This window comes from Hyperoodon ampullatus (assembly GCF_949752795.1).
Source record: "Hyperoodon ampullatus genome assembly, chromosome: 12".
Classification (NCBI taxonomy): domain Eukaryota; kingdom Metazoa; phylum Chordata; class Mammalia; order Artiodactyla; family Ziphiidae; genus Hyperoodon; species Hyperoodon ampullatus.
In genome coordinates, this window is record NC_136925.1 from 38,535,181 (window position 1) to 38,562,893 (window position 27,713).

The 27,713-nt window shown below is 45.2% G+C and overlaps 1 protein-coding gene across 3 annotated transcripts in view; it reads right to left on the reverse strand.

The window, feature by feature from the left end:
- Positions 1-445: 445 nt before the first annotated feature.
- SCML4 (Scm polycomb group protein like 4) overlaps positions 446-27,713 on the reverse strand; it is a gene marked incomplete at both ends in the record, with an annotated part of 58,963 nt that continues 31,695 nt past the window's right edge. For all 3 annotated transcript variants that reach the window (XM_079716618.1, XM_079716617.1, XM_079716616.1), the window contains 3 exons: positions 446-571; positions 3,168-3,313; positions 12,531-12,821. In XM_079716618.1, the coding sequence (XP_079572744.1) occupies positions 446-571; positions 3,168-3,313; positions 12,531-12,821 (563 nt within the window). The remainder of the gene's footprint in view (positions 572-3,167; positions 3,314-12,530; positions 12,822-27,713) is intronic.

Below are 27,713 nucleotides of genomic sequence, written 5' to 3' on the forward strand. Positions count from 1 at the left end.
AGCAAGGCTCACAATGATAGGGTCCCCAAGTCAGAGCTAAAGACAGGTAGTGCTGCGGTGGGCGTCCCCGCAGAGCCTGCAGGGACAAAGGTTCTTCTCACATCCTTGGACGTCTCCAGGGTCCTCCTTGGGTGATAGCATTCAGTTCCCCACACTCTCATTATAAAAACAGTACCCACCCTAAGAGCAACCAACCTACCAGAAATGTTAAAAATAACAGGCTTCTTCGTAATTTTTTTGGCAAATCATTAACACAGAAGAACCTTTCAAAAGGGCCATGTTGAATTTTTTAAAAGGTCAAGATGCACGAGTTTTATAAAAAGACCAAGTCTTTGTGGCTGTTCTTTTTCAGGAGAGAATCTTTGTGATGGTGGCAAATGTTGGTAAGGCAGAAGATGATCTGGAGATCTGTTGTCTGGATTTTGCTTCTATCTTTTAAACACCTTCAGAACTTGGCTTGCTTCAGTTTATCAATATGGTAGCAGAGTTTCAGTGCAGGTCCCAGCTTTAGGCCCAAGTATTTCATGATCATGTCACTCTTCAGCAACAGGAGGGCATTTCCATCAATCTCCTGGTGGAACAGAATCAGAAAAAAGAAAACCCAGAAAGTGGTCAAAGTAATCAAATAGTGGCCACAGTTAGAGTATGGTCAGGGAATAAAGTAAGGGAATATGGATTTACTTAGATGCATATTCTCTTAGTCCCAAGGCAAGACCTTAAGAAAATAAACGAAAGCCTACAAATACTATGTGCTCCTCTTCCCATATTCTCCCTGGGGTCATTTGATACACTGGATCTTTCATATTCCTGCTCTCTCCTGATTGAAGGAATCTAACATAATCCCAGCCATATTCCCAATATCTCACATATGTTTATCTCTTCATCCAATCTAGGGCTAAACAAGCAAGAAGTGCTTGTTTAGAAGGTCTTGTTCACAGAAACCCTAATCCATCCACTGGGTATTGAATATCAGGCTGCTGAAGTGAGGGTACCGAAAATACATTAGTAGTCTGCCCTCTAGTGAGGCAGAACAAGACCCCTACCCCCTCCCCAAATTCATATGCTGAAATCCTAACCTCCAAGTGGTGGTATTTGGAGGTGAGATTTTGGGAAGTAATTAGGTCATGAGGGTGCAGCCCTTGTGAATGGGATTAGTGTCCTCATGCAATGGGAAGATGGCAGTCCGAAACCTGGAAGAAGAGTCTCACCAAAAGCAGACCTTGATGGCAACCTGATCTTGGACTTCCAGCATCCAGAACCGAGAAATAAATCGCTGTTGTTCATAAGCCAGCCAGTCCGTGGTACTTTGTTACAGCAGCCTGGACTGACTAAGGCAAAGTATCATCCCATTAGACCCTGAAACTAGTAGTTACCTTTCCATTCCAGGTGCTGGTATAAGACCCTGACTTCCATCCATCATCCTAATCTCTGGTTTCTTTTTGTGGGACACTCACTTGCCTTTCGCTGCTTACCAAATTGCTAATAACACTCTATAAGGTATTTCAGGTGTTTTTTGGCCGTCAATAATACTAGGTGGCATACAACTAAATAATGCACCTGCTTCATCTAAAGTTTAGCACAAATAATTACTAAGGGAATGCCAATCCTCTGAGGTCCCAATATTGCTCCCATTTGTCTCTGAAAATGGTAACCCTCCAGACTGCATGTTGAATTCATGAACTTAGTAAGGTTGGGTTTCCTCCTTCACCTATAGTGCTATTTTCAGATTACTAGAGACAAAGGGTAGAGATTTTGGGTGCTCAGGTGGGGAGAAGAGAACAGTACAGGACTCATATAGCAGCCCCTTTCATTCCTCTATCCAGCCAGCCACTCAGCCAGCACTGATGAAGCACCTACCCTGCATCACTCAGAGCTCATCTGTGGGCCCTCCCAGGGGCCTCATTGCTGAATGTTCTCTCTTTCCCCCACCTCCTAGACTTCCACTGCCTCCTGTCATGCTGGAAGGAAGCCAGAGTCCTCCCACCCAGATCTGTCTAAACATAACCCCACTGCAGTCCTTGCTCTCAAGGCCCCACTGTTAGCTGAGGTCAAATATATCCCTAATAAAATATGAGTGTTGGATTAGATGATGATCCTCCTCAGGTCTGAGTGTATGATTTCTATGATCTTCAGTTCAAATAAAATGAAAGACAGGGAGGAAAAAAATAATGGTAACTCTGGTAGACAGAAGAATGCTCCCTCTCCTCCCCACAAGATGTCTACGTCCTAAGCCCTGAAACCTGTGAATATGTTAGGTTACCTGGCAAAGGGGAATTAAGGCTGCAGATGGAATTAAGGCTCCTAATCAGCTGCCTTTAAAATAGGAAGCGTATCCTGGATTACTGGGGAGGGAGGAGACAGTGCAATCACAGGGCCCTTCGAAGTGGAAGAAGAAATCAGAAGAAAAAAACCAAAGAGTTGGCAGCCTGGGGAGGACTCAGCTTGACGTTGTTGGCTCTGAGGATGAGAATAGCGAGGCAGGAGCCAAGAATGAGGGTGGATCTCAATGCTGAAAAGGCAAAAGGAAATGAATTCTCCCCAGAGTGTCCAGAGAGAACGTCAGCCCCACCGACACCTTGGTCTTAGCCCGGTGAGACCCCTGTCAGATTCCTGACCCACTGAACTGTAAGATAATAAACTTGTGTGGTTTTAAGCTACTACGTTTGTGGTAACGGGTTATAGCAACAATCGATAACTGACATAGTAAGCTTGGCAGGTAAAGTACTAATTCTTACCTTTTAAAAAAAATTACCATCTTTATATATTTTAGAATCTCCTGACTAATTATGCGAATCTGCAGATGGCCTGCTAACCAAAGGCCATCCGCGAGCCAGGCGCTGTGCTGAACACTTTATGTGCATTTTCTCATTTAATCCTCAAAGCAGCTTAGGAATAGGCACTGTCCGTTGGCATATTGTAGGTGTGCTATAAATGTTTGTTTATGCACAGACAGACGGATGCACAGACAGACGGATGGATGGGCAGGAAAACGGGCACTCCTGATAAAGGCCAAAGTGAGGGAACCGATGGGACAAACAAAACTAGGTGGTTGTTCCGCTCTGAGAACCCTGTGGTTCCATCCAGCCTCCCTTGAGTGGTGCCCCCGGGCATAGTGCAGAGGCCCCCCGCAGCCCCCTGACCGCCCCCAGGCCCACCACTGCGCGTACATGCTTCCGGAAGAGCTCCACGTGGGGCCCCAGAGCCTGCGGGTCTGCGTCTTTCACGAACCAGACCACATCCTCCACGGACCAGGTAGAGGGGTTCCTGCTCCTTGGCCACCGGGTGTCCTGCCTGTCCGGAGAAGGGCTTGAGGCTGGAAGGTAGAGCACAGAAAGGGAGGCCATGAGACAGCAGGCCTCGGGCCTTGGCACCTACCTGGTGCCTCCTGTCCCCACCTGGCCCTCGAGTCCAAGGCAGCGGCCTGAGTGACCTCCTGCGACAGAGAAAGGCCAGGAGTGCCTACTCTTGGCAGGAGCCCGGAGCACCGGAGGCCACTCCTAAGGGCAGCAGCCTCCCCCCTCAATACAGAGGTTCTCTGCTCTCCCAGGGAATAGAGCATTGGAAAACGGATCTCCTCCAGCAGGTTGAAATGCTGACCCATGTTAGAGTTTTAAAGACCCCTCCTGATCAGTCCTGTCTCAGTGGGCCCCGGGCCTGCTGTAACCAGGTTCCATGAAGCTCCAAATAGACCTCTGTAGTGCTGTGATGCCAAAACGACTTCAGGTCCTCTCGGCCTCCACTGGTGTCACCCTGAGACAAGAAGGACGTGGCAGAATGGAGGGGCATTTTGTGCTTGTCCTGGGTCTCTGGTGCCACAATCTCAGAAGCCCTGTCTGTGAGAGGTCCGTGCGCTGCTCCGCACGTGCAGAAAGGAGACTCACCGCCTACACTGAGCACCTCGCCAGCCCTCGGGTCTGTCAGAGCACGCACTCCAACCTCCCACTAGACGAGGGATTCCTTGACAACAGGAACCTAATCCTGTGCCTGGTCCACAGCTGGTCCCTGGTCAGTGATTGTGGCATGAGTTGCATTGCTGCATAAATGCTTTTCCTACATGGCAGATTAAAAGGTGCAGGACATATGAAGGAGGAGAGAGTAGTGAATTAATATTTAAGCAATATTTAGGGGGTGACTTGTTTTGTATGTCCCAAAGGAATTCATCCTCTTTCCCTAGAACCAGCATCCCCTCCTATCTCTCATGTTTCTGAAACCTCAGTGATATCTCTACCTCCTGTCCCTTATTTGCTCCCCGCATTTAATTATTCTGAAGCTATCAGAAGGATGCCTCTCACACTGGTCTCCTCTCTTCCATCCCTGCTGCCCCAATCCAGAAACTTCTTACCTGACCCTCTACAAAGGTTTTCTAGCAGATGTCCTCACCTCATGCTTTATTCCTTCTAGAGCAAAAACTGTCCCGGCTTCACACTCTCCCTAGTGCCCCCTTGTGGATGGCCCTCGCCGTGCACCAAGTCCGTACTCTAGCACAAGATCAAGGGCTCTCTTTGGTCTCAATAACATCCTTCCTGCCTGGATAGAGAGGAAGAGCTTTGGTGCCAGAGAAACCTAGGGACAAATCCTGGAGCTGCCCGTCGCTAGCTGTAAAATGGCAATGCTCTCCACCTGGAAGGGCAGGTGTGAGGATGGAAATGGGATTGGGGCTGGCCTTATGGCTGACCTGCATCAGGTGGTCCACAGAGGGAAGGAGGCACCCTGCCTGCCTCCCTGCCCGCCTCCCTGCCCTTCTGCGCACCCCCATCTGGGCATACTGGTTCTGACCGAATGTTCCTCCAGCTTCCAGTCTCCACCTTAGCTAGTGCTTTTGCTTCTCTCTAGAAGGTGTTTACCTTCCCTCCTTTCCAAAGAAGCTCTACCAGCCATCAAAGCCCAGGTAGACCCCTTCACAGGCAGCATTTCCATGTCCTGCCATCTGGATGTCATCTTCCTCTACCTTTAACTCCCAAATCTTTGTTTGTTCTTTTCTTAAAGATGCTTTCCACATCTGCCTTGTATTACCATTATGCATGTGCTTGCCTGTAACCTCCAGTTAGTTTTAATTTCTTGAGGATGATCTTTTTCATCTTCCCCCTATTCATCCACTGACATCTACTGAGTGTCTCTTGTGTACCAGGTCCTGGGCAAAGTGTTTGGTGAAAAATGGGATCCTCTCATTACAGAGTTTATAATCATTGACTCTCCACAGCTCCATGCAAATATATTTGTAATATGGGTTCAATGAATGTAAAATGAATCAATATACTTCGCAGAAACAGTATAAGTAACTTACACAAAAGCTTTGTGCAAGTAATCCTTAATCCTATTTTCAGGCCCTGAACAATGAAGCAGCTTCCCTACAGAATAATCCTAAATTAGAAGTTGAGAAGCCTTCACTTCCATTCCCTTCTTTAATCTCAGGGTGCAGTGGTTTTCTGCTGTCTCCTTTTTTTCCTCCTCTTTTCAATGTACTTGAGAAGTGCACAGTTCTCCAGTAGTGCTGAGAAAAGTACAGCATCACATTTGAAGTCTGTCCTAAATACATAATAGTTTGGTTGAGAACTGGATTTACTTTGAGATTTTCCCTGCCTTTTCCTTGTTGGACCTGGAAGGGTCCCCTAAGGTGATTTGGCACGGGCTGGGGCGGTGCATTTTGGCGGGAAACTGTTAATACACCCTAGGGCCATCTGAATGCCAACGCATGCTTATTAGAGATGATTTCACTGCATCTAAAGACATCTGCACTCAACACGGGGAAGAGGAACCACGGAAATCGCATTTGCCTTTGGAGCCTGCCCCATCGAGCGTCAGCGATAATCAGGGTGATAATAGATGCTCTGATTACAAAGGCGGGAAGTCTTCAGTGCCAAGAATGATTTTAGAGTGATCAGAGCGGAGGTCAAATCTAATTTCCTGTGTTTGACAGGAAGGAAAACCACCAGACCGACTCACAGCATCATCCATGGGAGCCTAAGGTCCTTTGAGCAAGGTCAGGGAAATACTTTCCCCATGAGCCACAGCCATGGAGTTGAGCAAGGTGGTCTGGCTTGTCTTTATGGGGAGGCTCTCCAGGTGATGAATGTGGAGGGGAAGTGGCTCCGCTCCTGGCACCTGGTACTAGCTGTGGGCATTTTCATTTGGCTCTCTGAGGTGCCTCACAGTCATACAAGACAGCAGCGGGAAGCTGTCCCACCTCGGGACCTGCTCAGGATCCAAAGCACATGAACCAGCTCTAGGAGGAAGAGAGGGAACTTTCTAGCAGGTTTGAAGAGGCTTTGCAATGGCCTGTGCTCACACAAAGATAATAAGCACACTAGCCCCTCCAGCTGCTGTGAAGCTCTCAGGAAGACAGATGGGTCTGGCCTGACACAGCCAGGCCAGGCAGATGTGACTGGACAGCAGTCAGACTTGATAGAGGTGAAAATATCTTGCTCCTAAGGGAACAGAGCACGCAAAGCACTTGCCACCCGCCTTTAAGGGAGGTGGCATTCTCCAGCGCCGAGAACTTCATACGTGGTCAGGTCTGTTCCCCGGGCAATGCGGGAGACGTGTGTATAGTAAAACCCAGCTGTGAATGGATGTAGAATGAAGGATGGTGGTGGCTGTTTCTAGCGCTGAACTCACATCCACCAGGAATAGACTGACTGTGAATCTGCCTAAAGCAACCCCGGATATCTTCACAGCCCCGGTACTCGTGCTGCTGCCTGTGAGTCGCTCTCTGTCTCACACAGACCCACAAGCACATGCATAATTTCCTTTTGTTCATTCATAATTCAGAGGAAACTTTTTAGCTAACAATAGAGTCATGTGGAAGAATGGAAGGAACAGTGAGCTGGGAGTCAGAAGCCCCTACCACCCGCCCTCTGTGCAAGCGTCTCTGTGCTTCTTTGGTGTGAAATAAGGAGTTGGGAAGGAGCTCCAAGGTCCCTTCACACCACAGGCTGTCCCGGGCAACACGAGGGAGTTACTTTCTCACACATCTGAAGCCTCATCAGTGTGTCTTTGTGCAAAGCACAGTGAATGCAGAGCCAATGGCCAGGTTTTGAGCCCCTTCCTGGACCTGATCATTCTATTCTCTATGAGCCTCCGTTTCTTCATCTTGTTTCTCAAAAGTATTGTAGGAGTCAAGTGACTATATGGCTTTGGGCTGGAGCCTGACAAGAAGCATCTTGGAAGGAAGCCCATCAGTCTCCAAAAGGGGCCCCTCAGAATCATTTGTTAACTTTTTTCTCTCTGGAATTGGACGCTGTCAGTGAGCAGGGCCCACGTCTGTCTTGCTCACAGCTCCATCCTTGGACCTCAGAAGAGGCCCTGGCACATTGTGCTCCATAAGTATCTGCTGGCCAGGACTGACCAACATCTCTTTGAGTCTTAGTTGCCTCACCTGTCAAACGCCTACCATGTTGTGAGGATTAAATAGGATAATGTGAAGCATTAAACAGTAAGAATTAATCAAAAGATAGTTGCTATTCTTCTTATTATGTATCATTCCATAATGGCCAATAGATTTGTCTTCCTAAGTTCTGTGGTTGTCAGCTCACTTCCCTGTTCAGCCATGTCTGGTGTCCACAGAGTAAAGAAAGCCCAGTCTGCTTGACTTGAACCCCAAATTTCCCACATGATTTCCCTTGGCGTCCCTGCACAAACTCTTCTCTTTCCTTGGAATGAATAAGCCGTGCCGCACCTTCACTCATTCCCCACCCCCCACATCGAGCGCTGTCCCCATTCTTCTTTCTCTTGCTGAATTGTTCTCTATCCGTCACCCAAGACCATACCCTATGGAATCAAACTCCAACCCATGGAAAGCATATGAGTGCTAATAACAATGTCAGAGTCACTTCAATTCTGAAGCTTGGACATACTTGTGGTTGGGAATTCTACAGCATCTCCTGTTAATGCAAATGTCAGGAAGCTTTTGTTATCTAAAACCTCTTTATAGTTCTTAGTGATTATATCTTGGATGAGAGACAGAGGAGAGCTCTCAGATTTTCACCTGAGTATCAGCAAAAAACAGGGAAATGTGTCCTTTGAATACATCCCTTCAGAGTCCACTGACAGAGGCGATGGGCATGATATATCAAGACAGCAGGAGGAATTACAAACAGTGCTGCAAAAAATTTCCGGGCTTCCCTGGTGGCGCAGTGGTTGAGCGTCCGCCTGCCGATGCAGGGGATATGGGTTCGTGCCCCGGTCCGGGAAGATCCCACGTGCCGTGGAGCAGCTGGGCCCGTGAGCCATGGCCACTGAGCCTGCACATCCAGAGCCTGTGCTCCGCAACAAGAGAGGTCACAACAATGAGAGGCCCGCGTACCAAAAAAAAAAAAAAAAAAAGACACATTTTGGGCTTCCCTGGTGGCGCAGTGGTTGAGAGTCCGCCTGCCGATGCAGGGGACACGGGTTCGTGCTCCGGTCCGGGAAGACCCCACATGCCGCAGAGCGGCTAGGCCCATAAGCCATGGCCGCTGAGCCTGCGCGTCCGGAGCCTGTGCTCTGCAACGGGAGAGGCCACAACAGTGAGAGGCCCACATACCGCAAAAAAAAAAAAAAAAAAAAAAAAAATTTCCTTGCACATGTCTCTGAGGAAGTTTCTATAGGTTATGTTCCTAGAAGTATTATTGGGTCATAGGACATGAACATATTTAATGGAATATATACAATAATTTGGGGAGCATTAGCACCATCATGATACTGGGTCAATTGATGGGTATAATTTAACTATTGATTTATTCATTTTTATGTCCTTTAATAATATTTTATAATTTTTTAAATAAAAGAGTTGCACATTTCCAAAAAAAAAGACAACAGGAGGCCAGGGTAGGTATTCACATGAGAGAGGACTGAGAAGTTTGTCATGTCGTCGACACCTACTGTCCTGTGCAACCTCATGCCATTTTCTGGCTTCTGCGGTTTTAAACCATTTTGATTAGCACCATGGGGGAGAATCCATTTCTAGGTCCCTTCCAGGTTTATGACTTAGGTCAAACCCCCTTAAAGAGATATGGTTTCTTAATACCAACTGCTTTCACTTGGGATGCAATTTCAGAGCAATACTGAGCACTTCTTTGGGTGGAGGGAAAACTTAACAGCCCTCCAGAGGGCCTGCAGCTGGCACCTGGACTGGCAGCTAGGTGACAAATGGGTAAGGAGGCCAGGGGTTTTCTCTCCTACTTTAATATACTGCCACTCAATTCAGCATGGTTTATCTCCATGGTTTCCAAATGCGTTTAGCTGTGCAAACTTTGTTCAAACTACACAAATGTAGAACCCCACTCTTCAAATGTGAAGAGGCCCTGGTTAAAGAGGGCAGTGTTGAGGTACTATCTGCTCCCATCCCCTCTCTCCTATGCCCTAGAACCTCTGAGGGACCCCTTGAAGCCCATTTTGCATGGTTTGAAAATCCCTGGGATAATTTTGAAAGCCACCTTTGGAGTCAGTTGAAGTCAAATCCTGACTCAACACTTGACTGACCTTCTCTTGATCTTCAATTGCTTTATATGTAAATTGAATATAATAATACCTACAATAATAATATATACTTGCTATAATAATAAATTATAAGATATAACTTATAATAAGTCATAAATATTGTGTGGAAAGTGTCTGGCCCACAGTAGGTGCTCAATAAATAGCTATTTAGGATATGCCTCAAACAGGCCCCTTTCCTGGGGCTGCGGAGGACTCAAATATGAGTGAGAGACCTCATGAAGCTGAGAGTCTGGCTCCTACTATGGGACAAGAGAGAGGAAGTACTAGAGATGAGGAGACAAAGTGCCACAGGAGGAAACAGGATGGAAGGAACATTTCTAATCAGCAGGGACTGAAACTGCCAGTTGCCGACCCAATCTTTTTTCCACTTCTGCTTACATCTTCCTGGCCACAGTCAGTGGCTTGCTTGGAGTGGAAGGCAGCAGGCACTGGTGGGTTCCATTTCTCTGGTCTCACCCAAGATCCTGAGAGGCAGAAGTCCTGAGCTAGTGGGGCTCTCCTGCGGTGCATCTAGGGCTCTGACAGAGAGGGCTCTCTCAGAGCTTGTTCTGAGCAAGGGTCTGGGCTTCCCTTTGGCTAGATTACTCAGACAGTAGATGAGGACCTAATTCCAGGAGAACAAAGGGCTGAAGCAGAGATGAAAAGGAAGGACGGGGGGCTGTTGGAGTTGGGATGGGAGTTCGTCCCAGGACTCTGTTGGGAGGAGGCAGAAAGAGAAAGGGGGAGGGAGCTAAATACCTGAGACCCCTTTGAAGGGTCCTGGATTCCCCTCATCTGGGCCACCAGATGGGCTGGGATGGGGCAGACAACTCTTCAGGGACAGATGGAGTGGTAGAGGTTCTCTCCATTCAAATCGTGCCTTCCCCTTACTGCTCGAAATCCTACGCTTAAGACATAGGGTCTAAGATTTCACCAACTTAAATAGGAGAGTAAATATCTCCTTTTTAAAGAATGGCAATACTCTTAGGTTTATGAATCCATTCAATCAGCCTGGTGTCCTGTGATCACCACCTCGAGCAGCTGGGAACTGCCTTGAGGAGAAGAGGCTGAGAGAAGGAGACGTGTGACGGGCAGAGGGACCCCAGAATGAGGGCTTTGACAAGCAGGGGCAATGCGAGGGCACTGGGCTCCGTGGGGGAGTGGAGTGGGGTAGAGAGAATGAATGTTGACTGAACGCCTACTATACGTCTGATATTACACTAACTCTGGGGATACACCTAGGAAATAACCGCTGCCCCTCATTTACTTTATGATGCGGGTTTGTGCCAGATTTTGTTCCCTTCTCTTGTTCTTAGAAATGAGATGCAACAACGTCTCTCCCCTTTGGAAAATGGGCTCTGCCCACTCAAACCTGCCTGGCCGACGGCCCTGCGTGACAATGTTGGGGAGCGGGGCCATCCACGTTTGGCAAGAGCCCTCATGGCTGAGGGAACAGTGCCTTGCCCCTCAAAACTGCCTGCCCTCCTCGGCCCACAGAGGCTCATCGGTGATGGTGAGGCTCTTTGAGGGGAGTGTGTGGAAGATCTGGGATCATACACAATAGCTCACCACTGTGGCTGTCAGGGCTACCAGTGGACGAGCCAAGGCTCAGAACGGAAATGTCAGAGAAGACAGCCAGCCTGCAGGAGGCACCAGAGGGGCAAGATGAAGACTCCCTGACTCCCGGGCCTCTGGCCTCCTTTCTTTAGCAGTTCTCAGGTGTAGAGTTGATGGGTTGTGATTTGTTGAGGGGTGTGTTCACGTGATCTGTGATTGCTGATATTTATTGAGCTCTTACTAACTCTTAGGCCTTGTACTAAATACACACATGAATTTATTTAATCCTCCCAACAAACCTATGAAGTAGGTGCTATTATTATTATTATTCCAATTTCACAGGTGAGGAAACTGAGGCACAAAGAAGTTCAGACTTGCAAAAGGTCACACAGTCAGAAAATGGCAGATCCAGGATTCCAGCCCAGGCCATCAGGCTCCATAGTCCATGTGATTATCCACTATGCTCTATTCATACTCAAATACTGAACTGAAAATGATTTTATTTAATAACATAAATCAAAATGGACATCAAGCTACCCCTAGAATGACAGTACCTTCCTACACTGCATTCCAATAAGCTAACTTTAATGGGTGAGACAGAAGTAGCATCATAACCAGTATTGTGGGGGGCCTTCCCTAGTGGTCCAGTGGGTAAGACTCCGGGCTCCCAACACAGGGGGCCCGGGTTCGATCCCTGGGTGGGGAACTAGATCCCACATGCATGCCACAACTAAGAGTTCATTCACATGCCACAACTAAGACCTGGTGCAGCCTAAATAAATAAATAAATGGAAAACCAAAACAAAACAAAAAAACTTACGGGACAAAAATAAATAAATAAATAACCAGCATTGTGGGAATTTTACTTAACTCTGGTCTGCCCATGTATTTGTACCCTGCAAGAGTCACCCACTGTGCAAGAGAAAAGTCTTTAGCAACTTCTGGTTCTTCTTTTTCCGGGCACAGAGCTAGTCTACACCTCTCAGATTCCCCCAGAGTGAAGTGTGGTAAAATGGCCAGCTCTTGCCAATGAAACGTGAGTAGAAGCAATGGGCATCACTTCCAGGCTCTAGGGATACATGTTCATCTTCCTCGTTTGTTCCTTCCCTTTCTACCACTAGATGCATGGGGCATGGAGGCCATAGGGGACAGGAGAGCCATGAAATGGACAGATCCTGGGTCCCTGAGTTGGGTGCACACACCAACTAGGAACACCCACTTTGGACTCCTTGATAAAAAACTTCTATTGTACTTGAACCACTGTACATTTTGGATTCTACTTATTCCTACAGCCTAACTTACTCTAATACACCATTTTCTTTGCTTATGGTCAAAGGTTGAAGTCAGCTGCCCTCAAGAACAACAAAAATCCATGAAGGGATTTGTGGAAACTTCTAATTTCCCAGTGTTGCTGTTTTCAAACAGCCACAGTCCCCCGGTCTCCCTACATTTGGTGGTCCCAGGGCAAGGGCAGAGGAGGTTAGGTCATGGGGAAACCAGTGCACGCATTACATTACCACATCTGTTTCCTTCAAGAGAGGTCCCGTTTCTCTTGGGGCTGGAGCCAGGGGGCCTCAGCCCAGGTGCTGAGGGGCCTCCAGAGGACGTGGGGCTGGTATGGGGACCACCGACTGTGGTGGCTGAGCCTCCCCCAAGGTGGCCGTCTCCAGAGTTCTGCCTCTTGCAGTACAACGAAGAGGAGATGGGCAGGGAGCCCCTGTGGCTAAAGGCGGAGGAGGAGGAGTCCACGCTGTAGCGGTTCATGCTCGCAGGGTTCACCAGGCACTCCTCAGTGGTGACCGTTTTTGCTAAGCAAGAAGGCAGGGCAGAGAAGCAGAGATCAGAGAGCAGTTCAAGAAGACACCTGGTGCTGAGTCTTGGAAAACCTTTCCCCAGCAGCACAGGTGCCACTATCTGTGGGGATGGCAGATGAGAAGGAATGGATACCGCGGCATAATCCCCAATAGCTCACCTCTCAGCAGACTGACACCTCACCAACGAAGCATATTTTAGTAGGGATTGGGACATGTGACCCTCCATGCTCTGAGGAAAATGTGATTATCTTGGTTATTGATGACGTGTAAATAAAATTCAAACAAAGGTCTTTCTCCCTCCGTGGCTCTGCTCCTCCAGAAGTTTCCGCCAGCTTGTCAGAATCTCCCTGCTCCCTCTTTTCTTGCCCATCACCACTGCCTCCCACACCTGGCCCATGATTCCTGGGAGAGATCAAGCCAGAGTCACAGTGTCCCAGAGTTAGGAGTAACAACTTTGGCCTGGGTTCTTTTTTTTTAACATCTTTATTGGAGTATAATTGCTTTACAATGTTGTGTTACTTTCTGCTTTATAACAAAGTGAATCAGCTATATGTACACATATATCCCCATATCCCCTCCCTCTTGCATCTCCCTCTCACCCTCCCTATCCTACCCCTCTAGGTGGTCACAAAGCACCGAGCTGATGTCCCCGTGTGATGAAGCTGCTTCCCAGTAGCTGTCTATTTTACATTTGGTGTGTGTGTACATGTCCATGCCACTCTCTCACTTCGTCCCAGCTTACCCTTCCCCCTCCCCTTGTCCTCATGTCCATTATCTACGTCTGCGTCTTTATTCCTGTCCTGCCCCTAGGTTCATCAGAACTTTTTTTTTTCAGATTCCATATATATGTGTTAGCATATGGTATTTGTTTTTCTCTTTCTGACTTACTTCACTCTGTATGACAGACTCTAGGTCTGTCCACCTCACTACAAATAACTCAATTTCATTTCTTTTTATGGCTGAGTAATATTCCACTGTATATATGTGCCACATCTTCTTTATCCATTCATCTGTCGATGGACACTTAGTTTGCTTCAATGTCCTGGCTATTGTAAATAGTGCTGCAATGAACATTGTGGTACATGACTCTTTTTGAATTATGGTTTTCTCAGGGTATATGCCCAGTAGTGGGATTTCTGGGTCATATGGTAGTTCTATTTTTAGTTTTTTAAGGAACCTCCATACTGTTCTCCATAGTGGCTCTATCAATTTACATTCCCACCAACAGTGCAGGAGGGCTCCCTTTTCTCCACACCCTCGCCAGCATTTATTGTTTGTAGATTTTTTGATGATTGGCCTGGGTTCTGACACAGGTGTGATGGTGCTTCCTCCCCACACTTTTAGTTCCAGTACACACAAGGGCACTAACCTTCCACCAAAGATAACAAACTAGGGACACAAATGCTGATCTGGATGGCCCCATGGTTTTCCCCAAACCCTGCAGATGAGAGAGAAAGAACCAATCTAAAGTGCAGGGGGAGGAGAGGACCTGGAGACTCTGCCAACCTCATCATCAGCTCCCCCACCCAAGTAGATCAGGCCTTTCTACACTTTTAAAGCTCATTCTTGCAGCCTGTTGAACTCTGCAAGCTATACCTGTGGCCAAATGGTGTGGTGTGTTTTACTTTGTTTTGTTTTGGAAAACAAAGTCCAGAGGAATTATAGGGATAGAAAGAGGAAGAAAAATATTCTAGTAATTCCTTTTCTTCAGTCCCTCCCACCCCAGACATGATCATATCTCTCTGGCCCCATCAACAATCATCTATATACTACACATGATCAAAACAGATATAGACATTCCCCAAAGGCATTAGAATAACAAAAACCAAGGGATCCTCCAATGTTGGCAATGAGTAAACACATTTGGGCCACAAGATCCAGATGTCTTCTTCATGTATGGATTCCTTGCACAACATAGGTATTGAAAGATTAAGAATTGATTTTATTATGGGAACTAGCAGGTCTTCTCACAGATGGGGATGCATATGGAGCTTGCCTGGAAATAAAAACCATTGCATATGGAATGCAGCTAAAGCAGTGCCTAGAGAAAATTTGTAACTGTAAATACTTATATTTAAAAAGAAGAACATTCTCGGGCTTCCCTGGTGGCACAGTGGTTGAGAGTCCGCCTGCCGATGCAGGGGACACGGGTTCGTGCCCTGGTCCAGGAGGATCCCACATGCCGCAGAGCAGCTGGGCCCGTGGGCCATGGCCGCTGAGCCTGCGCGTCCGGAGCCCGTGCTCCGCAACGGGAGAGACCACAACAGTGAGAGGCCCGCGAACCACGAAAAAACAACAAAAAAAGAAGAATATTCTCAAATTAATAACCTAATCTTCCTCATTAAGATACTGGGGGGAAAAGGGCAAACTAAACTTAAAGCAAGCAGAAGGAAGAAAATAATAAAGATTAGAGTGAAAATTAATTAAATAGAGAATAGTAAAATAGAGAAAATCAAAGAAACCAAAAACTGGCTCTTTGAAAAGATCAACAAAATTGGCGAACTTTTAGCTAGATTGGCTGAGAAAAAAAGAGAGAAGACTCAAATTGCTAGAATCAGAAATGAAAGAGATGACATTATCACCAATCTCACAGAAATAAAATGGATTATTAAGAAATATTACAAATATTACAAACAATTCTATGACAGTTAGGTAACTTAGAAGAAATCGTCAAACTACCAAAACTGACAAAAAGAAATAGACAATCTAAATAGACCTATAACAATTAAAGAGATTAAATTAGTCATCAAAAAACAAAGAAATTCCAGGCTTGGATGGCTTCATAGGTGAATTCTAACAAGTATTTAAAGAAAAATTAAAACCAATTCTTCACAAATTCTTCCAAAAAGTAAAAAAAGAGTGCTATGGACTGAACTGTGTCCCCTTCAAATGTTCATATGTTGAAGCCCTAGCCCCCATTGCAACTATATTTGGAGAGAGGGTCCATAAGGAGGAAATAGAGGTTAAGTAAGGTCTTAAGGGTAAGACCTCAACCTGATAGGACTGGTTAAAAAGAAAGTACTGATAAGAAGAGGAAGAGACATGAGAGAGCTCTCTCCCTCTTCACACACATGCACAGAGATGAGGCAACGTGAAGACACAGAAAGTGGCTGTCCATTAGCCAGGAAGAGAAGTATCACCAGAAACTAACCCTGATGACACCTTGATCTCCGACTTTTAGCCTCTAGAATTGTGAGAAAATAAATGCTGTTGTTAAAGCTACCTAGTATGTGGTATTCTGTTATGGCAGCCAGGCAGACTAATATAAGGAGGGAATACTTCCCAACTCATTCTATGAGAACACTAATACCCTGATACCAAAACTAGACAAACTCATCACAAGAAAACTACAGATTAATGTCTCATTAATATGGATGCAAAAATTCTCCACAATATACTAGCAAAACAAATCCTTAACATACAAAATGACTTATACATCATGATCAAGTAGGATTTGTTTCAAGAATGCAGGGTTCGTTTAACATCTGAAAATCAATTAATGTAATATGTGATATCGATAGAATAAAAAACAAAGATCATGTGATTATCTCAATAGATGCAGAAAAAGCATTTGAAAAAAATCCAACATTGTTTCATGAGAAAAACACTCAACACACTAGGAATAGAAGGGAACTTCCTCAAGCTGAAAAAGGGCATCCATAAAAAAACCTACACTTAACATCATACTTAATGGCGAAAGACTGGATGCTTTTCTTCCTAAGATCAGGAACAACACAAAGATGTCTCTATTCTTGCTACTTCTATTCAACATTGTATTGGAGGTTCCAGCCAGGGCAAGTAGGTAAGAAAAAGAAAAGGCACCTAATTTGGGAAGGAAGAAGTAAAACTATCTTTTGTATGTAAAAAATTCTAAGGAATCCAATAAAACACTTTTATTAATTGAAATTAATAAATGAATTCAGTAAAGTTACAGGATACAAAATTAATATGCAAATATCAATTGTACTTTTATACATTTGCATTAAACAATATGAAAATGAAATTGGGGAAAGAATTCAATTTATAATAGTATTAAAAAGAATAAAATACTGAGGAATAAACTTAACAAAAGAAGTACAAAACTTATGCTCTAAAAACTACAAAACATTATTGAAATAAATTAAAGAAGATCTAAATACTTAATTGGAAAAAATTCCATGTTTATGAATCAGAGGACTTAATATTATTAAGATTATTACCATCTTACACCCTAAATTCATCTATGGATTGAATGCAATTCTTGTCAGAATCTCAGCTGACTTCTTTGTAGAAATTGACAAGCTGATTCTAAAACTCATATGGATTTTCAAGGAACCATAAATAGCCAAAACAATCATGGAGGAAGAAGAACAAAGTAGAGTGGTTACACTTCCCAATTTCAAAATTTACTACAAAGCAATGGTAACAAAGACAGTGTGGTATTGACTTAACGAGAGACATATAGAACAATGGAATAGAGTTGAGAGTCCAGAAATAAACCTATGTGTCATGTTCAACTGATTTTCAACGAAGGTGCCAAGATCATTCAATAGGAAAAGAATAGTCTTTTCAACAACTGATGCTTGGACAACTGGATACCCACATGCAAAACAATGAAGTTGGACCCTTACTTCATACCATACACAAAAATTAACTTGAAATGGATCAAAGACCTAAATGTAAGAGTAAAAACTTATAAAACTCTTAGAAGGAAATATAGGGGTAAATCTTTATGACCTTGGGTTTGACAAGGTATTATTAGATTTGGCACCAAAGGCATGAGCAACAAAAGAAAAAATAGACATATTGAATTTATCAAAATTTAAAACTTTTGCATTTTGAAAGACACTATCAAGAAAGTGAAAATATAACCCACAGAATGGGAGAAATTACTTGCAAATCATACCTCTGATAAAGAATTCATATTCAGAGTATATTAAAAAAAACTCTTACAACTCAACAATCAAAAGACAAATAACCCAATTTTAAAATGGGCTTGAATGGACATTTTCCCAAAGAAGATAGACAGATGGCCAATAAGTACACGAAAACTTCCTCTAAATCATTAGTCATTGGGAAATGCAAATCAAAACCACAATGAGGTACCACTTCACACTCACTAGGATGGTTATAATAAAAAAGTCAGATGATAGCAAGTGTTGGTGATACTGTAGAGAAATTGGAACCCTCACACACTGCTGGTGGGAATGTAAAATGATGCAGCCTCTTTGGAAAACAGTCTGGCTCTTCTTCAAATGGTTAAAAATAAATTCACCATACAACCCAGCAATTCTACTCCTAGGTGTGTGTGTATGTATGTGTATATATATATGTGTGTATATATATATGTGTGTGTGTATATATATGTATATATATACGTATATATATGTATATATATGTATCTATATATAGATATATAATATATATTCCCAAGAGAAATGAAATTTCCACATAAAAATTTATATATGAATGTTTACAGAAACACTATTCATAATAGCCAAAATGTGGAAATAACTCAAAAAGCTATCAACTGATGAATATATAAACAAAACATGGCACATGCATACAATGGAATAATTTCAGGCATAAAAAGGAATGAAGTACTGATCCGTGCTACAGTGTGAATGAGCCTTGAAATGTTATGCTAAGTAAAGAAACTGAGCCACAAAAGACCACATATTAAATGATTCCATTTGTATGAAATGTCCAGGATAGGCAAATCTATAGAGACAAAAGTAAATTAGTGGTTGCTTAGGATTTGGAGGGTGGGGGAATAGGGGTTGACCATTGAATAATACACTTTATTTTTATTTATTTATTTTTTTTGCAGTACGCGGGCCTCTCACTGTTGTGGCCTCTCCCGTTGCAGAGCACAGGCTCCAGATGCGCAGGCTCAGCGGCCATGGTTCACGGGCCATGGCTCACGGGCCCAGCCGCTCCGCGGCATGTGGGATCCTCACGGACCGGGGCACGAACCCATGTCCCCTGCATCGGCAGGTGGAGTCCCAACCACTGCGCCACCAGGGAAGCCCGAATAATACACTTTAAATGGGTGAATTGTATGATGTATGAATGATATCTCCATAAAGCTGCTTTTAAAAACTCATTGCAGAGGCCCAGTGTTTGGCTGTGAACACATTTTTGAGAGTGTTGTACAGTCAAGTCCAACAGTGCTTTGGCCGCTTGGACACAGGGAAGCTGAGCAGCAAAGGGTAGGCACGCATGCTCTGTGCCTTGTGCTGTGTGGCTAATGTAGTGCTGAACGATGTCTTCAGGAGCCTGGAACCCTGCACCTTCCCCTAGATGGCCTCTATGGCATCTTCCCTCCTGGTCAGAAGACATCAGCAGCAAGGACCTGGCTATGGAGCCAGATACTAGGCTGCTTCTTGAATGGAGAGAGGAAGAGAAAGACTAACATTTTTTGAGCACCTACTATGGGCCAGCACATTCCAAGCCAGTGAGCAGGAAGCCTGCCATTATATTCCCTTCATTGAAAAGTTTTCATAGTCTGGGATACTAATCCTTTTAGTGTCCCCAGTGTCTGGCATGGTGCTTGGCATTCAGAAGGCGCTCAATAAATATTAAGTAGACATTTGGGCAGTAAGGCTGCTGTTACACAGAAGACGTGTTAAAATTCAGATTATAAAGAACTAAATATAAATTCTTCATGTAGATGCACGGTTAACAATGAAAAAAATCTAAAACATTTATTCTGTTTATTACATATTTTAAATCCAAATTAAATATGCCTATGGAAGTCTGATAGTCTAAGGTAGAGAATGCAGATAGTTCACCAATCTGCACTACAGCTGGAAAATAGAGACGCAGATGGAATATTGTTCTCCTATGACAACATGTGGAAACGGGGAACAAGGGAATATGGACCTTATTGGTTTAAAAACTGCTGACAACCATGGGTGAGATCAAAGGTAATAAAAGCCAGCTTCTGGGCTATGATCCAAATGAGTTCATCAGAAAGTAAAACCTACTTGAGAGAGCGTCAAGCAATAGCCCTCTACCCAGCAAAGGATGTGACAGTGATTCCAAAGGCGGCCACGTGGACGGCCATGGAAACAGATCACTAGGCCCCAGCCAAGGTCCTACACAGCCTGTAGCTCCCAGGAAGCCTGGGAGTGATTAGCACGTTCAGGTGCACACATCAGGGCGCCATTCAGAATTGACCAGATGGATCTGCTCAAACCCGATTAACACAGCCTTTTCCTCACCTTTATAAATAGGGGTGCTGACACTTAACATCATACCTGAGTGTAAAAATGACTGATACAATGAAGGCCATCATCATTCAACCACAGGACTGAAAAGGACCTTCATAGAGCACCCGGCTCAGCATTTCCCCGAGTGTTAAAATGTGTCCCACTGGCCCACCAGGGGATGATTCTTGGCGGTACTTAGGTGTATTAGTTTCCTAAGGCTGCAGAAATTACCACAGATTTGGTGACTTAAAACAACAGAAATATATTCTCTCCCACTTCTGGAGGCTACAAGTCTGAAATCAAGGTGTCGTCCGGGCCATGCTCTCTGCAGGCTCTAGAAGATCCTTTTTTGCCTCTACCTGCTTCTGGAAATAGTCAATGATCCGTGGTGTTCCTTGGCTGCAGACACACCACTCCAATCTCTGCCTCTGTGGTCACATGGCATTCTCCCTTTTTGTCTGTGTCTGGGTCCAAATTTCCCTCTTATAAGGACATCAGTCGCTGGATTAGCGCCTGTAATCCAGTGTGACCTCAACTTGATTACCTCTGCATAGATCCTATTTCCAAAGAAGGTCCCTTTCACAGGTACCTGCGGTTAGGACTTGAACATGTATCTTTTTGGAGGACACAAAAACAGGTGAACGTTATTTTATTACAGTCATATATTTTAGTGCACAGCAATAAAATATAGTTAGCTCATCAAACTATGATTTCACTGATAAGGTATCACTGCTTAAGATGACTAAAGGCTATGGTTAAAAGAAATGAATCCATTTCAAGGAATATCTTGAGTAAACATTTCTATAGGTTTTAGTCAGACATAGCAAAAATTGTGAAGGTGGTAAATTAACGGTGGAATGCCTTGAGCTTGCCCCAAATTCTCTTTTCAGGCAGGGTGGTATTTGGAGCGGAAAATAAAGTAAATAACTGAGCCTCTTATTTAAAAGCTTCCCCAAAAGAGATCTTACAATCTCCTCACAGTTAGGTCACAAACCTCGTTGCCTGAAACGTCTTCCTTACACCTAACCCCAATTCCTCTTGCTTCAGTTAAAACGATGACTTCTGGGTACCTACCCTTTATACTATTAAAACCATTAAGTCATCCAACATACAGGTAAGTTGAATTTAATAAAGTGTGGCTCGTGAACTGTTTGTTACCCAAAACCACTATTTAAAGTTGGTAAAAAAAAAAAAAAAAAAAAAAAAAAAGGACCAGATCTCCTTGGAGAGAGAACTACACTTTTCAAGCAGTTTTGTGGCTGGCTGGTGAGTGAACACCAGATGGGGCCAGCAGACCTGGGATCATCTGCGGAGAGTGCCCTGCGTGGATCCGATTCCCGCACACAGACTTGTGGTAAACCACAGGGCTGACAGATTAAGACGTTCCCAGTCTTTTTTCCTGGATTCTTAGAAAATCCCTTCTCATCTGAAATGAGGTACCTTGTCACCCTGGCACCTCTCATTAAACAAGAAGATCCAGCCCAGCTTCTATTTAAGGCCGTTTCATCGCTGTGCACACCAGCTCAGCAAAGCAGGGTAAACAAGAGGCATTTTATGTGCTTCTCTTCTATAACCACCTGCCTCTATCCAAGACACTAAGGATGCCACTTATAAATCATTAAATCTTTCCTCCAGAAAAAGGATTAATCTGCTTTCATACGATCACAAGAGCATGCTTAAATAGAAAGGCACAGGCACAAATGGCACATTCAAAGAAGGCTGCCACGTTTTCAAGGTTTGGTGTTTTAGGAACATTCAAAAGAGGCTAACGTGCCTTTTTCATCATAGCTAAGCTGCTTGTGGACTATGGTTTCCCCAGCTGCTACGTATAAAGCCTATTAGGCTAAAAAATACTCTAGAAGACTTCAAACCCACTCAAGCCTCAAAGGATACCCCTTTGCTCCTGAACCTGAACCAGGTCTAAGCCTCCTTGTTTGAAGAACAAAGCTCTAGGGTCTGAGTCAGGAGTGTGTGGACTCCTCCCTCCACCCACAGCCCTGCAGAGGCCTGGGGGACGCCCAGCACAGCCCTTCCTGCTGCAGTTCTGGAGGGTCAGCTGAGCACCTGGAAAGTGCAGAAACTCCAGAGAGAAGCAGGAAGAGGCAGAGGGACAGGAAGGAGAAAGCCAAGAGCCAGAGAGAGAAAAAGTCCCAAAGCGGCGACAGCCGTCCAGGGAGGGAAGAGGGGCCCACGTGGATGAGACTCCAGACTCTGCTGCCGGAGGTTTAGCTCAGGGGGTGCTGGCCCCTCTTCAGGTAGGACACAAGAGCCAACTGCTCACAGTTAAGTGAGCGTGGACTATGTAATTTATTTAAAGAATTTTAAATGGCACTTTACTTGGATTCTCTGACCAAATGAAGCCCTGAACGGCGACAACACCACCGTCTGCAAAATTATTCTCAAGTCATCTCTCTGCGTGCAATAATAACCCTACATCCCAGAGTCTCAGACACTGTTCTTCCCAGCACTAAACAGGTCTCTCTCTCTCTCTCTCATAAACACACACACACACACACACACACACACACACACACACACTCACCCTCCACTCCCCTTTCCTCACATCAGTCACAGCTTCCCAGCCGAAGGAGCAACTGCAGAGTGAACCCCTTCTGCAATCAGCTCTGCTACCTTCCCCCAGGCTGAAAGCCATTGCCTCTCTTGGGATTGATTGCCAGCGGGTCTGCCCAGCCCAGCAGGCCACGTGACTCTGCTCAGGCTGACAAGAAGGTCAGACCCCTGGACCAGTGTCCAGAGGGCTCCGTGTGTGAGCGCCTTGGCTCTGCTGTTTAAAGAGATAGCGGCACCACGGATCCCTAGCCCTGAACCCCAGACGAGAAAAGGAAGTAACAGAGTCGGCCTGATAACACCGCCACGTGAATACCCGTGGAATAACTATTCCCCTCTGCTTAACCAGGTGCCACCACCTAAGGAGCACAGCCAGTGAGTTCAGGAATGCAGGGAAAGAGACCTGCAAGGAGAGAAGCAGAAAGAGGAAGGGGGGCAGGAGGGAGAAGGGCCAGGAGACACTAGCAGGTCCCGGTAGAGCTGCCCCTCCCCTGCTCAGAGCCGGACCTGGGCTTCACTTCCTACCTTGAGTGGCTGGGTCTCCGCCACCAGGCAGCCGCATGCACGCTTCTCGCCAGCACCGCCGCCAGCGCCCAGCGCGTGCTCAGCTGTGGGCGGCAGGGAGGCCCTCGGCGGGACTCCTCCGTGTCCGAAACCAGCAGATTTCCTCTCTGCCCTCCTGCCGCCTTTCACTGCGGTTCTTGTGGAGGTCTGCAGGTTTCCTTTACTCCGGCTCGGTCCCGCCCCTTGTTCTGGCTCAGATAAGCTCATCACGTTCTCCCTTAGGGCCCCCTGTGGCCTCTTGTCCCAGCCTTCCTGGTTCAAAGGGCACCAGGCCACACCACCTATGAGGCTTAGCCTTTCGTTCGCTTCAATTAAATTTTCCATTAACTTGGCCTCTGGCCAGTATAGATTTTCTCTTCAAGCTCGTCTCTAAGTACAGATCACTCAGCCCTCAGAATCTACCTTATAACTCCCCTTGGGTCCATTTAAGTACATTTATACTTTCCCCCTGACACATGAACTTCTTTAGTCCTTTCCAATGTTGCTGGTTTGCCTGAGACTTTGTCTTTAAGAGTTAAGATTTCCTCTTGTGGAAATTTTGCCCAAAGGCAATTTTGCCCAGCGTCAGCCGTTTGAGAATAGTGAATGCCCTTTCAGTCTCCAGAGGAGAGCAGGTTCCCTAACCACCATCTCTGTGGTTTTTTCTTTGCAGCTTTGCCAAGCCTCTACCCCAAGGCTTAAGGGAATGAATTCCCAGAAGGCGGGGGAGGGTGAGAGTGTGGGACCTCCCACAGTCAAGTTCTATTTCCTCAATAGCACCCCCCCATCTTTTTGGTCTTTCATAGAACTCTGGGGAAATTTAAAGTGACCCTTAATCAGGAAAATGTTGGAGTCCCTGGAATAGAGAACACCATATAACTTTTGGTTCTAAATGGACATCCTAATTTTTAGGAAGGCTTTCCCGTATTTCTCAAGTGGGCGACGCAGGCTGCCATGGTGTGAGAAGCTCTGTGGAGAGGCCTATATGGCAAGGAACCAATGGCTTGTGGGAAATGGAATCCTGCCAACAACCATACGAATGAGCTAGGAAGTAGGTCCTGCCCTAGTTGAACTCTGGGATGCTTGCAGCCTTGTGAAAGACCCAGAGCCAGGGGACCAAGGTAAGCTGCACCTGAATTCCTGAGCCACAGAAACTGTGAGATAATAAATGTTATTTTAGGCCACTAAGTTTTGGGGTAATTTGTCACACAGCCATAGATAAATACTACAGGTGGGAAAGGAGAATTTGTTTCATTCCTCTTGACTCTGCATATCTAGGTTGGAAGTTGTAACTATTAATTCGGTAGCAGCTAGGATGTATCTGCTATAGAATACCTAATTCTCTGTGAGGAAGTTTATGGGATTTTTTTTTTTTCCCAAAATCAAAGGGTTTGCTACTTATGTCTGAGACCCAGAAACTACCAACTAATAGGAGAAAGCTCATGGAGTTTATTTTAGAAGGCTACTGGTTTCCAAAGCTCCTTCAATTCCTCTTGGCATGGTTTGCCAATTTAACCCTAGTTCTGAGGCACGGTCAGTAGATACTGGTGTGGATAACTTGCAGATATTACCTTAGGACCCACCACAGGGGCTCAGGGTATTAGTCCAGAGGAGCAGCCCAAAGGATAGAGTCTCCAATTACAGCTCCTCTGGGCCCTGGAGATTTGGGGACGGCCAAACCTCATATACTTGATCCTTTGTTTCCATCAGTTCTTGTGCTTTCTGTGTTCTGATGTATAAACCAGAGACCTTGGTCACCATCTCCTTGGATCTCCTTAGAGACCTTGCCCATTCCCTAACATCTACTCTTCCATCAAGGCAGGAGCCTCTTTGGACAGGCCTCCCAGAAACACAGAGGGCCTTCCGCACCTGACTCAGCTGTCCCCAGCATCGTCTCCAGTTCAAGAGTGTCTCATGGGGTAGGGGTAGGAGTGTCACATGAAGGATAGTTTCATGGAACAAAGGGGAAGATTTCCAGTAGACTTCTTCATTTGAAGAGAGGCATGGGGCAGGGGTAGGGGTGTCTTTCAGAGGATTCCTGAGACCAGCCTTGTAGGAAGAAAGAGTTCATACCACCTATTTCTTGGCAGCCTCTTTTTCTCCTCCACACTCCCTCCTAGAAGGAGCTCTCCCAAGCAGTAGAAAGCCTACTGGGGATTTACCACCATCATCATTCTGCTCCTCAAGTCTTTGGTGTGGGCATCTTTAATCCACAAAATGACTTTATTTGTGATCTTGGACAAGAGGAGCGTTATCTTCATTTCTTTTTGTTTCATTTTAATGTATATACTTTCTATTAAAATAGTACCAAATTGGTCACCATGATTCAATAGTAGCCTATTTATCCCATATTTAAAGTACCTTGGGAGGTTCCAACAACTTAATTGGAACATTCAATCATTCATTCATTTAACCAATAATTATTGAATCCTTGTGCTTCCTCAACATCTACAGGATTCAAAAGAGAACCAAATCATTACAGCGCAAAGGGATCTAATAAATTACTGAGCATTGTGAAAATCTATTTCAAATTCTACAAAACCCAGTGTTTTCCTTAGTGGTTACATTTTTCCCTTTTAGCTCAATGTTTTCAAACAGGTACAGATATTATACTTCAATGAATGATATCACTGAACATATGATAAATAGTTTTTCCTAAATGAATTCATATTGGCACACAGGAAGAGCTAAGATCAGGAATTCTACAATGGCAAACACTCCCTATTCCATGCTGTAAGAGGTCTGGCTGGGCTTCTCCTGGACCTATCTGTCCGAAAATAGAGGAAGCCCTTTTATATTTGCTGCGGAACTTGCGGACATTCTTCTTTTCATCTTTCCATCAAAACTTTCTGCAAAGATTCTTAAGAACTGAGCTTGACACTGATACTTTGTTCTCCTTCCAAATGACCCCCTTTCCAATGCATGGCTTGAGAACCAGATGGCTCATTTTGTTCACATGGCCCGTGGCTATGACAGGGTGAACATAGCTCTGCAATATTCTAATCATTGGCCTGCACATGCCTTCCTTCATTTCTTTTTTCCCCCCATCATTTCATATATTATTTAAAATACCAGGTCAAACCACACCTACTGTCGGTGGAGCAGGCCACTTTGTGTGGGTTTTGTAGGGATGAGAAGGTTCTCCTGGTGTCCAGGATGATAGGCTCTGACTGTCCTGTGGATGTCATCTAGCAACGATGTAGCTAGGGCACAAGGATAAGGATGAGACACTCCTTGGGGTCAAGGTATTAACCCAGAAGGAGAAAAGATAATTGATGTCCCTGGAGTGCAGTTTCTGCCTAGATTTTGCTAAGTGGGCATTTGTGTTTGTTTTGTTCTTTTACATCTTTGCTAGAAGAGGTGACACAGGGGTACCACAAGCCACTTGTGAACATCCATTTTGTGCGGTCAGGCTTCTGAGCAAGGGAACAGGACACACACACACCCCAGCAAGTGTTGGGTAATGGGGCCCTACCGATAGGCTTGGGAGGAAAAGCAAAGGGCCAGAGAGGAGAAGACCTAGGCTCAGCTTCCACCCTGCTGCTGCCTTTCTGTGTGGCTCTGAACAAGTAGCCTCAGCTCTGCAGGTATCACACATAGAGGGAGCTGAGAAAATGTTTGCCAACTGATCATATGGATATTTCTGTATAATGGAACTCATGCCACTTGATAAGCTCTATTTCCTTTTAGAAATAAACAACCTTTTGGAAAGAGAGATATGCTCTGGATAGTCATTCTCTGTAGAGCTATTACATTAGACAAATTTGTAGTTTAACAAGGAAGCAGATTTGATTTCTAGATGCTGGGTATGAAGGTTCAACCACAGCAGAACATACCATGCGTGTCTGTTATTCCAGTAGTTTTCTGGTGCCTGGCTCCAAGACCACCAGCCAAGGAAGAAAACATCAAGTCTCAAGAATAAATGTCCTTTCTCATCTCCCACCCCCACTGTCTGTGTATCAAAAAAAGCTACTCAACAAAAAGTAAACAATTTGTTCCCATCATGTCAAACCTTCAAAAGGCAGGAAACCAATCACTAAACTAGATCTTGCAAAAGAGTTCAGCTATCACATTTGTGGTTTCCAAAGACGATCTCCCCAATGCTTGGTGAGCAGTTTGTTCTGTTGTGTCGTATAGAATTCGAAACAGTAAATATTTACTGTGGACTTGTTACATCTCAGGCTCTGCTGGGGACTGCACGTCCCTGCCCTCAAGTCTACCTAGCAGGGAGACGAGGTCTGGACCCAGGTTCTAGCAGTATAAGGCAGGGAGGGTATGTAAACAAGGGTCTGAGAGAACAGATCCCTAGGGTCTTCTAGGAATTTGGGGAAGCTTAGAGGGCAACAGAGACCCTGATGCCGGTGGTGGTCAGGCCACACCAGGAAATTTGCCTGTCAGCATTCTTTCCTTTCTTTCACTCTCTTCCCCAGCACTGCAAACCTCCTCTTTCTCACCTGGATTTGCACATGTGCCACCTTTCCTGACTACTCTGCCTCCTCACACCCCTCTCTTCTTCTCCAGCCCACAGACACCTCCACGGGGCACCAGATCATCCTCAGCAGCAATGCTTTTACAGGTTTGG